The sequence below is a fragment of the Megascapheus bottae genome, chromosome 28 (assembly GCF_031878675.1).
Source record: "Megascapheus bottae isolate mThoBot1 chromosome 28, mThoBot2.hap1, whole genome shotgun sequence".
In the NCBI taxonomy this organism is placed as follows: domain Eukaryota; kingdom Metazoa; phylum Chordata; class Mammalia; order Rodentia; family Geomyidae; genus Megascapheus; species Megascapheus bottae.
In genome coordinates, this window is record NC_143536.1 from 13,132,690 (window position 1) to 13,147,454 (window position 14,765).

Genomic DNA, 14,765 nt, shown 5'->3' on the forward strand with positions numbered 1-14,765 from the left:
TTGTCTTTGTCTTCTACAGTACTGTAACTACGATATAAAAGTGGTGTAACAGAAGGCCCACTAGTCTTGTAGGTAGCAATCGGGTCTTGACTTGTAAATTTTTACCCTGCTTTAAGGTTAATCAAAGAGGGAAATGCAATAGGAAAAGAAATTGAATAAATCTTTCGGAATCCTTTCCATAGGGAATGAAACCGGAGAGCAGTCAACTCCTCAGCTGTCTAAGGCCATGTCAAGTGCTATGCCAAGCTGGCTGTATTGACCAAAAGGTGCTGAGGAAGGGAAAGAGAAGGTAGCTTCAACAAGGAGCTCACAGTAACAGCTGGCAGTATGCTAACAGTATGTGGTCTCACCTCTTATGCAAGTTATGGCAGTGCATATGACTTGCATATGATTGCAGACTGTCTCCAGTCAAGTACCCTCTATTTGACAATATCAATTCATTTGGGAAAGACAACTTAGGGTTAACATGGCTTGTCTATTCCCTATCTTGAGATAAAAGCTGGAACATGTGAATTTCAAATCCAGTCTTCAAAATGCCATCTTCTAAGGGGAAATTCAGAGAGACTGGCAGCATAAACCTATCAGTAGGTTTATAACAGGCTGCTGTTGAATCAGACTCCACTGTAGCCAACACAAACAGCATCAGCAGATCTGGATGCCTTTGTGGGTTTTGAGATGTTTTCAGGATTTCCCTAATCCTCTTATGGCTAGAGAAGCTGAGAGGCACCATAGCCTGTAACCCTTCCCCTTCTACCTCAGTACCAACAACGCATGCTCCATGAGGTCCAAGAATACCAAGAGTGCAATATAAACTGCATCTCCCATATCTAATGCCATCCCATATCTAATGCCTAATTTCTAAGTGGCCCTCCAGGAGTCGATGGGGACCCAAAGGTGAGCCTCACTGCCACCTTGAAAGCTGCACTGCTGAAATTCAAAATTGCCATGCTCCTCACCAGAAGCTACATTCAGCTTTTTAAAAATATTTAGGCTGGCGTCTCACACCTGTAATCCCAGCTACTCAGGAGGCTGAGATCTGAGGTTCACAGTTCAAAGCCAGCCCAGGCACGAAAGTCCATGAGACTCTTACCTCTAATGAACCAGAAGTGGCACTGTGGCTTAAGTGGTAGAGCACTAGTGTTAAGCTAAAGAGCTCAGGGACAGAGTTCAAGCCCCATGACTGACAAAAAATAATGCATTTGCAAGGCCTCTGGAAGGCTTTGTGGAACTCCTAGTCTATCATAACAGGAAAAAGAACCAGCATCCACAGATTGATACGGACATATGAACTGAGCAGACTCAAGTCCCTGACATACCTCCACAGTCCTCCGCCTGACCCTCTTTAATCAACACATTCTCCACCTCTCTCTGAACCTGAGTTTCAACTCCTATCTTATGTCATCTTTGAAAATAGAAAAGAGATAGTCTATATTTTTCTCTTGTAAACTTATTATCAAGCATTCAGTTGCCACATGAGGATCCACGGTCTGGATAAAGTAATCCAATATCTATTCTAATCCTCTCTTCCTTTCCCTAGAAAATCTTCCCATCTAAATGTCCCCATCAGGATGCTGCTGCTGGCCTTTACACTCATCAGAAACATGGTGCAGCACAAGCCTCAGCTCATCATTTTCCTTACACTTACCCTGTTTTCTCTCAGTTTAACTTCTAATTCCCCACAAACCTAAAAATCTGCTTCTACTGTCACCTCTCACTCAGTGACAGTCTGTCAACAACCTCTGATACACAGTCCTTTTACCCTCTGGCCCATTCCTACTATCCTGACTTCCATTCCCGGCCCTCTGACCTCTGACCTTTCAAAACACTGTAGGCCTTTACCCTGGACATGGCATAGACATGGTGGTTCATACAGCTCAACCCTTTGCTGGCCCTCCATTCCTTCCAGAGGTTAGGCTAGCATGCTCACAGTGTATACCAACCGATGCACCACTTCCAACTGTCTCCTCTCCTAAATGCTCAACTTACAACTGCTGCTCTGACCCTACTGCCACCCTCCCCTCCCCACCCAAGCCTCTGCCATTGGAGTCCGCACCTCAGACAGCAAAGGACACGCTGAACCTTGTTTCTTCAAGCTTCCTTCCCTGGCTGCCATAGTGGTGGCCACTGCCCACCCACCACTCACCGTGCTCAGCAGGTCTCTAAGGAATCTCAAGGGTCCTGAGGAAGGGTTGGAGGAGGTGACTCCTAACACTGGCTGGGCCATCAGAGCCCTGGTGCTCCTCACACACCACAGTGTCTGCCTACCTACCATTCAGTCTCTTTTCTATTACCTGGGACAAAGTTACTTGTGATGGAATAAAGGAATATACTTGACTAAAAAGTTAAACCATGATTTCAAGGAAGGTGCAACAGTGCCTATGGTGAGAGGGGCACCATGGCTTTCAGCACACCAGAGTCTGCTCCAGTCAAAACCGCATTTTCTCCACAACACAGTCTCTTCCTTCCTTCTCTGAGCAGAAGGAAGAGAAGCCAGGAAGTGGAGTTGTGGCTCAAACAGCCAAGCACCAGCCTTGTATGAAAAGCACACAGGCCCTGAGTTCAAGCCCCAGTACTAAGACAGACAGACAGATAAGACAACACACACACACAGACAAGACAAAACACACACACACACACACACACACACACACACACACACACACACACAAAAGGAAGCCAGCTAAAGCTGAGGCAGAGTGCAAAGCTGAGAGCTAGTGATCTCAGGAGCAATTATAAGCACAAGCAAGGAAGGGGATGCAAAACCAAAGACAGACCAGACTCACCAGAGGAAAAGATATTAGCTCATGTGAATTCATAACACTCAGCTCCTTCTTGGAGATGGGAAAACTCGGAGGCAGAAAATATCGTAAGCAATTCCTAAGCAAGAAAGAAGGTGGGAATGAGAACTCGAAAGGTATGGTGTGGAGAAGAAAGCCCAGAGAAGAAAGCCAATGACACAAACCGGAGAATCTGGACTAGCAGGTCGATGGTCTCATGGCTGGTGCTTGGGGCAGTGGTATCGGGCTCTATGCGGGCACAGTCAGAGGTAGAGGGCTCCACCACAGCCACAGGCTGCTGGACCGACACAGCCTCCTCTTCCTCTCCACCCTCTTGCTGTGTGTCAGGGCTTTGATACTCAGGAGACGGTGGCTTCATCAGCCGAACATCTTCACTGCCTTTCTCCACCCTATGGGGCACAGAGCTTGTGTCAGGACATCCTGGGTTCCTAATGCTGCCTCCTCCCTTTGTTCTTGCTGCCTTGTCATCCTGGCCTCCCAGAAAAGGGCATTACCAGCGGTCTCTCGGCGTTACGTCTGTAGGCACATAGTCAAACTTCACCTTCCACCGAACCACATTCTTGCCCACTTCCACAGCTGTTACACGGCCAGTGTACCATTCCTTGTTCACACGAACCTCCACGTGCAGTCCTTTATCTGAGAATTCAGAAATGAGAAATCAGAGAAGTAGATTACAGTCTCCACTTAGCCAGGGCGGGGGGTGGGAAGACAGGAACCCCAGATGCTTGCCAGACTACCCCAGGGACCCAGTGTCCAGCCATCCCATATCTGTTACAACGCTGCTGGAAAGCAAGAGGATGAGTGAACAAAGAATTGTTTAGAAAACAAAAACATGCCAGGTATAGTAACATACATCTATAGTCTCAGCACCCAGAAAGCTGGGCAAAAGGATCACAAGTTCAACAACACAAGTTCAACAACAGCAAGTTCAAAGCAAGCCTGGCTTAAGATTCTGGCTCAATACTACACAGGCATATGCACACACACACGCGCACACACACACAAAAGAAAAAACATCATACAGCAGGGTTGGGAACCTAAGATGGTTCATTGATGAAAGGCCCTGGTTTAATCTCCAGCACTACAAGCCAGAAAAACAAAACAATCCCAAAACACACGAGGGATATTAACTTTGGAATTCGGCTTGGGATTAGACTGAGATCACTTGATGCATCAAGTCCAAGCCCAAGCAAGACCTCCAAGCCTTCGGGGAACAAACTGCTGCTAGTGAAGGATCTACTTGACCACTACCACAGGCTGCGGGGACCTTCCCAAGCTCACCTTTCTGAGCATTTTTGAGTTCAGCTTGGTCCTCTTCCTCAGCACTGTCTGATTGCTGCAAGGAGGCATCTCCTGTGACCTGCAAGAAAGACTTCTCTATTACCGGCCTCATTACCACATTTCTATTACCAGAGACTCTATTACCACACTAATCGGTGAAGTTGTCTTGTGCTGCAGTAAAATTCACTCTCTAAAATTATGGTGTTAAGTATCTACTCTTCTGCCATCTTTAAAATAAGGTAACCCCTCTGAGCCTGGTGTGGTGGCTCACACCTGTAATCCTAGCTACTCAGGAGGCTGAGATCTGATGACCAAGGTTCAAAGCCATCCAGGGCACAAAAGGACCTGAGACTCTTATCTCCAACTAACCTCTAGAAAATGGGAAGTGGGGTTTGGATCAAGGATAAGGCGATAGCCCTGAGCTGAAGAGCTCAGGGAAAATGCACAGGCCCAAGGGTAGGGCAGTAGCCTTAAGCTAAAAAGCTCAGGGACAGTGCCAAGGTCAGTTCAAGCCCCATGATGCCCCCCCCAAAAAAAACCCACTGTACATCACCTTTATTATAACAATAAAAAAACTAAAAAATAATAAAGGTATGAGGCATATCACAGACATGGGGAAACAGTGATCCCAACCTCCCCCTAGGGTACCAGTGGGACTCTGGGCCTATAATTACAGCCAATCTCACTCTAAATCAATCCTCCCTGACAATGTATTTGCAGTCATCTGGATGAGTCTTTGAGAGTCCTCGGTTTGTGGAAGGCTCAGGTCATCAACACAATGGGAGCACAGACTAAGTATGAGCACACAGGCTGGGGAAGGAGGCTTTGACAACCTCACCTCAATCACTCACCTCGTTTGAATCCTTCTTTTCCTCCTTCACAGCAAACTTGCCCCGTTTGCACCTCTCTTTCCTCTTCTCAGCCTCTTCCTCAGTATCTTCCTCATCAGAGATCACAAGACTCCGTTTCCGATTAGCCTAGAGTAAAAGAAGACTGGGAACGTAAGGCACTGTTTGGGTACAAAGGCACGGGAAGACTCTGTGTGGGCAAAGGGAGCTATTCTCAAAGGGGATTGTACCCTTGTCTCTGCGTGACCCTGCTCAGGACACAGGTAAGCAAAGCAACCTCCTGAGGAACTTTGCTTCAAGTTTGTGCCCTGACTGCCTGCCTGGCTAGCCAGATGTCACCTGATACATGATGACAACTACTAGAGCCCACCAAAGCAACCAACCTCCTCTTACACTATGACAAGCCAGTGCCACTGACTCCATTTGTGGCAGATCAAAGCTTACGCAGAAAGAACTCCCTGAATAGGGAACCAACCTACTCCATGTCTCAGACTAAATCCCTTTAGGTTTCTTGCTCTTCCTCCCTCCTTGGGGCAGCAGAAAATCTGCTAGGTTTGGTGATCTTCCTATGGCTTCTCTACTAGAGCCTTTGACTCAGCAAGATTCTATTCCTGTAACACCTGCAGTGGGTTAGGGGCCTATAGAGGGGTTAAAGCAGCTCACCGGGGAGAGTCTAACAGGTGGCTCTGGTTTCTTGACCCCTGGATTCTTGATCGCTTTGGGGGAAGGGATCTCCCGAGGGTTCTTGGAGTTGGGCAGTAGAGGAGATGGTGGTGGCTGGGCCACAGGAGCAGGCCGGGATGCAGCCTTGACAGGAGCACTCAAAGGCTTTCGTGGAACATCAGGTGAATTGAGCAGCCTGGAAGTACTGGCCTCTGCTCGGGCTGTCAGAACAGGAGACTTTGGGGAGCTGTTGATGACAGGAGCCTTTCGAGATTGGTTGGTTGATCTGGTAGTCGGCAGCGAAGGGGGCCTGCTTGGTGCATTTTTGATCACAGCAGGTAAAGGGGGTGACCGAGGGCGCTGAGGTCTCCGTGCAGGTTCCTAAAAAGAGTTCATAGGTAGCAAGAACACTGATACCAGCGAAACCATAGAGTCAGAGCCCCGCCATGTCCTGGGTTTTACCTCCGTGGATGGTCTGGTAGTTACTTCTAAGGGTAATTTCTTCAGGTCGGCTTGTGAGCGGATGGGTGTGGTTTTCTACAAGCCAGATAGGATGGAGTTATACATCTTGCTACATTCAGATGAACGCCTTTTTGACCTTCACTATGTGTCCCAGACAGTAAGTAGGCAAATAAAAGTAGAGCCATAATCCTAGTCATCCTACTCTTACCAGACAGTCAAAAAAAACAAAAAAAAAAAACCTAAATAAAATCTAGACTATCAGCAATTACAGGATAGTATGAGACTGATCCACTAACTGAGACAAGGAAAAGTGTCAATGGACCAGTTCCCTCTAAAATGAACCACAGATGGGGGATGGCCTAATGCAAGAGAACTTTTTCTGACAAAGCCAGGAAAAAAAACCCCAGGTGGGTTTCAGCAGGTGGAGGGCACACATAAGGTATTTCAAGTTGGAGCGCTGCATAAAGCCAGAAAGGAAAATGCTTTGTGCAACTGTAGGAAATCATAAATCATATTTAGAAAAAAATATTAAAAAAACAACAAATGTTGATATAATCAATTTAAGAATTCTACACGAAATACAAGTGTACGTATAAAGAAATTGCCCAATCTTAAAGACATAAAAGAAACCAGTGCTGGTGGCTCATGCCTATAAGCCTAACTACTCAGGAGACTGAGATGTGTAGACTGTAGTTTGAAGCCAGCCTGGGCAACAAAGTCTGTGAAACTTTTCCCACTGAACTACCAAAAGAGCTGGAAGCAGAGATGTAGCTCAAGCAGAGTGCTAGCCTTATGCAAAAGAAACTCAGTGACAGCACCCAGACCCTGAGTTCAAGACCCAAGATTGACCCAAATAAATAAATGAAATGTGTATCTTTGCCTATCCTTTATGTATACAGAAATTAACTTTGGGAAGTTCTGCCAACTTTTTGAATTTCACATCTACAAAGATAAGCAATAAAAATAATACTCTCGGGCCGGGAGTTTGGCCTAGTGGTAGAGTGCTTGCCTAGCATGCACAAAGACCCAGGTTCGATTCCTCGGTACCACATACATAGAAAAAAAGCTGGAAGTGGTGCTGAGGCTCAAGTGGTAGAGCTCTAGCCTTGAGAAAGTCCAAGGACAGTGCTCAGGCCCTGAGCTCAAGCCCACGACTGGCCAAAAAAACCCCAAAAAACAAAAAAACTCTTTCATGTGTGTACCCTCAGGAGGGTGGGGGAGTAAGGAAAAATAGTAAATAGTGCAGTACTGGAACTTACTAGACACTGTTAAAAAGTGACCTATACAACTTAGGAGTGGAATTGGGAGTGAGTGGAGAGAATGAGGGAACACTGAAAAAGGAAATCTACTTGTTACTTGATTCATGTAATTATAATCCCTCTGTACATCACTTTTATAATTACAATTAAAAATTAAACAAAAAAACACTGTTATTTGAAAAAATAAGACGTACTTGAAAGGATGTTTGGATCTAGAGCCCAATTGGAAAACCTTGCTGAGCACACACCATGAATGGAGAGCACATAAAGAGCCACTAAAAAACTCCAGTCCCAGAATGGCTGTCTGCCCAATGCTTATGACCTACACACCTGAAGAGCCTCCAACTTCTCTTGCTGCTGGCGAATTTTCTCTGTCAGCTGCTTTTGTTTCTCTTCTTGTGTCTTTGTGTCCTTTTTCAATGTTCCCAAGGGGACCTTCTGCTTCTGTTCAGAAGCCTCACACCTGGAGAGAAAAGGGATTAGGGAGGTCATACCAGAACAGGGTCTTCTTGTTCCTCAGCCAACCCTGCTGTCTCTCAAGGAGAGACAGGAGCAACCAGCTGAGCTCCAATGCATGGAACTGGCATGTACTATGAGATACAGTTTTCCCTCCCTCTGGGGTGCTTACTATGTACAGCAAACCAGAGGTGAAAGGATAGGAGCAATGACCTCCAGAAACACCAAGGTACCTATCCCGAGAGTGGATGGAAAAGGGATGATAATTGGCTGTGTTGTACATGAATGGGCGGGGGGGGGGTTGGGGGGAGAGTACCCACAAAGTCTATTAGGGCTCACCGGTCCTGCTCAGGATCAGGGTTCATGGAACAAACCCAGGTGTCAGGATAATCTTTTTCCACTGAACTCAGCTGGAAGGGGAGTGTCCTCCACTTCAGACACAAATCTGCAACACAGAAAACATCCACAGATGTTAAAGCAACGTCCAGCAATATCTGGAGCCTTCCTCCTAGCCAAGCCCAAGCGAGGATGCCCCAAACTTTTCACACAAGATCTTTCTTCTGGCTCCAACTCTGCCCTGTCCTTATAGAGCAGTAAATGTTCTTGGGGACAGTGATTAAAACAAGAATAAAAACTTAATAAATCCATTGCACCTGGCCCAGCTGTGGTGGGAGAGGCCTGGAAGGTCTGGTCACTTTCTGCCTCAACTAGGAGAACACTGGCATAACCACAAGACTGTACTTACAGGACCATAGCCTAGTAGCAGCCAAGTCAATAAGTGTCAGTCAAATCAGGAGGGCAAATGATGGACAGAGGTGGTCCAGGACTACGCCATGCAAAGAAGTCAGAAGGAGATTCCAGCCACAACTCACCACACTGGATAGTGGTTGGGATTTCCATAGCTCTCCGGCGTTTGAAACGCAGCTCACTAGATGGAGGCTGGTTCCAGTTGGCAGAAAGGTAGCCAAACTCATCCCAGAACTTGATGATTCCACGCTGGGCTGGAAGACAGATACACAGCTGTCATACTAAGAGCTAATCACACTCTCTTCTGAAATTCATGCCACAAGAGCATCTTAAAGCTACAGGAAAAGAAAGAGCAGAAGCCCAGGAGCCTGACCATATTACCAATGGCAATGTCCTTCCAGTACTGTGCTAGGTGCTCCCCCATTGCCCGGAGCAGGTGCCGGTACTCCTTGGCATCAGCAAAGTCCTGCTTGTTGTGTGTAGGCTCCAAGACCAGGTAGGGTACATCAACAACTCCAACAACTCCACCGCATGCCCTGCACAGAGAAAGAGAACAGCTGTCACCTCATTGAGCAAAGCCTTGCATCCACATCAGGTTGGAAAGCTTCCTGGAGGTAGTTGACTCACATGCCCCCTTCCAGCTGTGGGCCAACTTTCTCATACATCTTGATCAGCCGGCTACAGTTATAGATGAACATGCCATCGAGGTCTCGGTGTTCAATGTTGACCCCAAAAACAAAATTTAATTCCTTAGGTTCTTTGAGTGCTCTAAGAAAGAAAACAGAATTCAGATGGATCTAGTCATAAAGACCCAAACACCATAGTGACAAAGATGGTTAAACTTGAGATATAGTAAACAAACAAATGAACAAAAAATGCACAGGAGGATGGAACCGAGAAAAACCAAGGACAGTGCTCAGGTCCTGAGCTCAAGCCCAGGACTGGCAAAAAAAAAAAAAAAAATGCACAGGAGGAAGTGGTGCTGTGGCTCAAGGGTAAGGCAGTAGCCTTGAGCTGAAGAGGTCAGGGACAGCACCCAGGCCCAGAGTTCAAGCCCCATGACCGCCAACCAAAAAGAAAAGAAAAAGACCCCAAGAAAGCCCAAGCACTCACCGTTGTTTGGCCTCCTTAATCCTTTTCTTGACATCAGCTTCTCTACGCAGGGTGATGGCAGTGTTCTGAACCTGCCGCAGCATCACCTGGCAATACACAGTGGCACCTTATGAGGGAAGCGTGCTCCAGGACACAGCACACACTGTATTAAGGCATTACATCGAAAACATCTCATGACATGGACGCAAAGCCACACCTGCAGATTTCCCTCTTGCAGGAAATGGCCGTCACAAGAGACAAATTCGTAAACTCTATTTTGTTTAAACAGGCTCCTAATGCTGGACACACTAGAGAACAACACAGACTGGACCTTACCCTAGAGTCCCGCGTAAGGTCTCCACCCAGGCGTACTTCTAAAGTCCGAGCTTTGCTCTCTGCCTCCCGAGCCTTCTCTTCAGCTGAAACCCAGAAGAAGCCATCATAAAGAATTCTAAGATTCAGGACTAGGAGTGTGGCTCAAGTGGTAGAGTATTTGCCTATTAATTGCAAAGTCTTAAGTTCAAACTCCAGCATCACAAAAATAAATAAATAAATATAAATAAATTCAGAGGTTCCAAGTCATCCTTCCTCTTGGATTCACAGAACCACCCCTGCTACATAAGAAGTGTGAAACAACAGAACTGAGCTCCAGAGATGCTTCAAAAAGGAAAATCTGTCATTCAAAAAGTTCATAGAGGCACGCAAGGATTCACACCTGTAATCCTACCTACTGAGAAGGCAGAGATAGAAAGGACCAAGGTTAGAGGCCAGCACAGGCAAAAACTTAGGGAGATATGCCCCCTCCCCTCTTGACATTAAGCCTGTACCTGTGGTAGCCTGCACACATGATCCCTGCTACTTAGAAGGCTGGAGGTATAAAAATACTAGACCCTATTTGAAAAATAACTAAAGCAAACAATTTTTTTTTTGGGGGGGGACTGGGCCCCCTAAGCGTTTTAGTTCAGGGCTAACACTCTACCACTGCTCAACACAGCACCACGTCCGGTTTTCTGGGGAACTGGAGATAAAGAGTTCTCATGGACTTTCATGCCCAGGCTGCTTTTGCATGATGATCCTCATCATGCATCCTTTTGTGTACCTAGCATTATAAGCTGGGATAATAAAGTGCCTGCCAAGTAAGCTTGAGGCTCTGAGTTCAAACCCAAGTACCACCAAAATAGAGTATTAATGGTGACCTCAAGGGAAGTAGATGCTATTTATACTTTAAGTGCGCTTTTCAAACTTCACAAAAAAAAAAAACACTTGTGGCAATTGAGTTAAATCCTCTGCATAAACTAGAGGCCAAACAAGTCTTCAGTCAATCACTTCCATCAAGCAGCTAAAAAAACAGCTGTGGACCCTGGGGATACACCTTGAGATTTCTGCCCTGGAGCCAAGAAAACCAATTACACAAGTATTTGGGACAGGAGGCAGTATAGGATTCTTCTTGACACTATTTTAGGTAGGTCCCTGAAAATGATGGAAGGAAGAGTCTGGAGAGAAAATTTCTCTGAGGGGGTTGGACATGAAGAAAGAGTAGCAGAGGAACTACTTGTGAAGAACAGCTTTGTCCCTAGCTAGTCCCCCATGTTAAGCCCCACTCACCCAAGCCCTCCCCCCATAGGGAGTGGCATTACCAATCCGAGCTACGTGCTCTGCTTTTTTCACCTCCTGCTCTGCACGGGTCTTGAAACGGCTTGATGTGTACTTGTACATCCTGAACAATGGAAAAAGCAACCTAAGGGCCAAGGAGCAGGGGGGCTGGTGGCCAGCCTGAGCAACTTCCTTCCATGCTGTGCGCCCTGAGCCCTTGTGATGAAGCAAATCTGAGCTTATTTTACCAAAAAGATCCAATTCCTTACTGTGCCTTTGCTATTCACCTGGGTGTTGCTAATCTCACATCAGAAACAAGCCTCTGCTAAAGCCTCTTTCCTTTCCTGCATAACATTGCACTTAGAGCTCACTATGCCACTTTCCACCTCTCCGTCCCTCCCTCAGGATCCAGAAATGATTCTGGCAAATCATAGGTTGGCCAAATGCAAACACTCTCAAAACACAGCCAGTCCTCAGCCCTACCTGGGCTTGTACAGGCAGCAGGAGAGCCTCTTGGTCTGCACCTTGTGTCCATGGATAAATATCCTCATTCGGGGATCAATATAGAGCACGGCAGCATAGGCACGGAAAGAGCGCCTCTCTGGCTTCCTGGAGGCAGAAAGGAACGATGTCACTTGTCCCACAATGAACACTAATGAGTCCAACCAAGGCCTCTCTACAGGGCCTCCCTCCTTCCACCTCACATAGGTCAGCTCTTGCTGGCCTAAGGCAGTGTGCTCCCACAGCTCAGGCACCACACCTTGCCATATCTCCAGCACAGGTGCCCCAAGGCACCTCACCTGCCCTAGCATAGCAGTACCAGGGCCCCCAGGGCAATGCTCTTCCCTAGACCTGTTCCTTCTGTTAAATCATGGCATTAAATTAGGGACTATTACTCTTAGTTTAGTGTTTTGTTTACTATCCTGCTACACAGCCCTGTTGCCTTGCACAGGTAGTAGGCAGGCAGCTCTCGGCTCTGACACAGCCAGAGAGAAATCCAGAGAAGGAGCTTTCCTCTCTTCCTTATTTCTTGAAAAATATTCAGACTAACTTCAGGGCTTGCCACCCTTCCCCAGCCATACTCACGTTCCTTCTGGGGAGGTCTCTGCCATCTGAATATCTTTCGGATTTGAGACTATGTCTAGTTCAGGCTCTCCATTGTCCATGAGCTTGAGATTAAAGATAATCACCAAGGTTCCTAGGGAACAGAAATCCTTCTATTCTGCCAGCCAACCCTGGCCCATGATACTTGTGGCCCTGGAAATCCTGAATTCTAAAGGTTGCAGGCTCAAAGCCTCCTTACCGCTGTTCCCAGGAATCTTCATAAACTGGGTCATCACTTCCTCCTCGGTGCGGAAGGGAGAATACTTGTAGATGAGTTCTGTCTCAATGGCAAACTTCTCTACATTGTCTGTGACAGGTTCCCGGGTTCGAGAATTCCAGGTGGGCAACGGAACTATCACCTTAGGAGTAAACACAGGTGAACTCTGGGAGTAAGGACCTAGAACTGCCTTCCCCAAAAAGAGGCAGCTAGCTGCTCCCTTGCCAGTGATTCTATGAAACCCAGAGGTAAGCCTATGTACTAAAGTCTGTCACCAACGGTTTTGTGGCTTCTTTGCCACAGAGTCTTCTAAGATTCACGAAGGCTTATGTCTAGCTACAAGGGCAATTCCATGCTTGGGATATCCCTGACAAAAGAATTCCTACAGTAGTATTTCATTTATATAAAATGAAATTAAAAGTTTAAACTACTATTTATAGATGGTATGTGGGTAACAACTATATAAAAAAGAGGAAAATGATATCCCCCAAAGGACCTGAAGGTATTTCCTAGAATGATAGAATTAGGAATTTGGTGAGAGGGTCACTGGGAACTTCTAACATTCTTTCACAGGTAACAAACTTTGATTTTGCTTCTCAGTAATGTTTTTTTAAAAAAAATACTACCTATCTTTCTTCAAGCTCCCCTACTTCAAACATTACTCCCCTAAATCTTGCCAAACCCCATGCACAGTCCAGCAGAGGACTGGCTGAAGAGCGTCTCTCCATACAGCAAACTTGTGGTACCTCATGGGTCTGAACCAGATGGCCCATCCTTAGGACAAAGGGACTCTATCCCCACAAGTGTCAGGGTGATAAACTGCTAAGAGTTCTGAAACACTGTTGGTTTCTAAGAAGCTTCTGGCTGAAAGCATTCCACCACAGGGCTGGTTTGGACACATTCCACTGAAGCTAAACCATGATCTTTATTTTGAAATCTTGGCTGAGTTCACAGTAGAGTACAATCCAAAACAGTGACCTTTTAGCACCAAGTAAGGAAAAAATTTCAACCTAGCTTTTCTACCACGCGAAGTGCCATTTGTGTTCTGTGAACTTGTATCTTCATCTCCATTTTTTACGGCAGCATTGGGCGACAATGGCATTCATTAGACTGTGAGCACTCTTACCTTTTGGGTTGCCCCTCTGTATCCTTTTGTAGCCTTCTCTTCTCCCTGACCTTTCCAGGTTGGCCTGCCCAGATTCCAGGTACTCTTCTAACTCCCCTCTCTCCTTGAGGTAAGCATATCTACTATCAAGAATCTCAGAGCCCAGACTTTCCCCAAGTCCAGACTCAGAGTTGACTTATACAAACTTATACTCTTCCTTCCAAACTGCCCCTTGCCATTCTTTCCCAGCTCTGAACTATACACCATCCCCAACTACCACACCAATCCTTCAAGTCATCTACAACCCCTCTTCTTCCTCCTTCTCCTCCACTGATCAGTCATCTGTGGATCCTATATTCTCTATTTCTCTCACCTCCCTGCTATGTATGATTCCTACTAAGCAAGCACAACCAGGGTTTCTCAGCTGCCCACTTCAACATTCACACATATGCCAGAAATGGTGCTGTGGTTAAGTGGACTAGAGGCATGGTTTACATGACACAGTGCCATGATCTCACACACAAAACAAGAGAGATTTTGCGTTCCCTCACATTGTCTGCTTACCCCCTGCCCAATTATGCTCAGGTAGTCCCATAACAATGAGTATGTGCTGCAACTCTGCAGCCCTAAAGAACCCAGCAGTGAAGACAGCCTGGCCAGACTCAAGAATCTGCAAGTGGCAATTTAGGACACAGGGATGTGACCTACTTCATCGATGCCTTCCTCTTCATGAAAGGTACGGGACAGGAAGAGACAGGTCATAGTATCTTCTTTCTTGGTGAAGAGAATAAAATCTTTCCCAATACGCATTGAGCCTCTTTACAATAAGAAAAGAGAAAACTGGTTATTCCCCCAGGAATTGAAAGCTCATCCTAAAGAGAAGCCCCTCTCCCCCCCTCACACACACACCAATGTGTCTGAAACTAACAGCTCTCTTTATGGTCTTTAAGCTGAGTTCCAGTCTTCATTCAGCCAACACTCTTTCCTTTACTTTTCTGCTAGTTTGTAATTCCTAGGCTTTACCTACAACTTTCTCAACCACACTGAAGCCTCCACACAGGGCTCTCTTTCCACCTTTCATCTTTCCAGATATTTACTACTGCCCACAAGCCTCACGTCAGTCGGACTCTCAGCCACAGA

The 14,765-nt window shown here is 46.3% G+C and overlaps 1 protein-coding gene across 2 annotated transcripts in view; it reads right to left on the reverse strand.

Annotated features, from left to right (window-relative positions):
* Morc2 (MORC family CW-type zinc finger 2) overlaps positions 1–14,765 on the reverse strand; it is a 35,815-nt gene that overhangs the window by 2,185 nt on the left and 18,865 nt on the right. Inside the window, exons 6-24 of one of the 2 annotated variants that reach the window (XM_090320475.1) lie at positions 14,334–14,442; positions 12,503–12,662; positions 12,286–12,397; positions 11,683–11,808; positions 11,244–11,323; positions 9,943–10,025; positions 9,628–9,713; positions 9,142–9,282; positions 8,896–9,050; positions 8,640–8,768; positions 8,107–8,212; positions 7,642–7,774; positions 6,053–6,127; positions 5,591–5,971; positions 4,931–5,056; positions 4,080–4,134; positions 3,293–3,434; positions 2,963–3,187; positions 2,784–2,877 (exon numbers count right to left, since the gene is read on the reverse strand). In XM_090320475.1, coding sequence (XP_090176601.1) covers positions 2,784–2,877; positions 2,963–3,187; positions 3,293–3,434; positions 4,080–4,134; positions 4,931–5,056; positions 5,591–5,971; positions 6,053–6,127; positions 7,642–7,774; positions 8,107–8,212; positions 8,640–8,768; positions 8,896–9,050; positions 9,142–9,282; positions 9,628–9,713; positions 9,943–10,025; positions 11,244–11,323; positions 11,683–11,808; positions 12,286–12,397; positions 12,503–12,662; positions 14,334–14,442 — 2,518 coding nt within the window. Of the gene's footprint in view, positions 1–2,783; positions 2,878–2,962; positions 3,188–3,292; positions 3,435–4,079; positions 4,159–4,930; positions 5,057–5,590; positions 5,972–6,052; positions 6,128–7,641; positions 7,775–8,106; positions 8,213–8,639; positions 8,769–8,895; positions 9,051–9,141; positions 9,283–9,627; positions 9,714–9,942; positions 10,026–11,243; positions 11,324–11,682; positions 11,809–12,285; positions 12,398–12,502; positions 12,663–14,333; positions 14,443–14,765 lie in introns of both variants that reach the window. The other variant, XM_090320474.1, reaches the window with a different exon arrangement.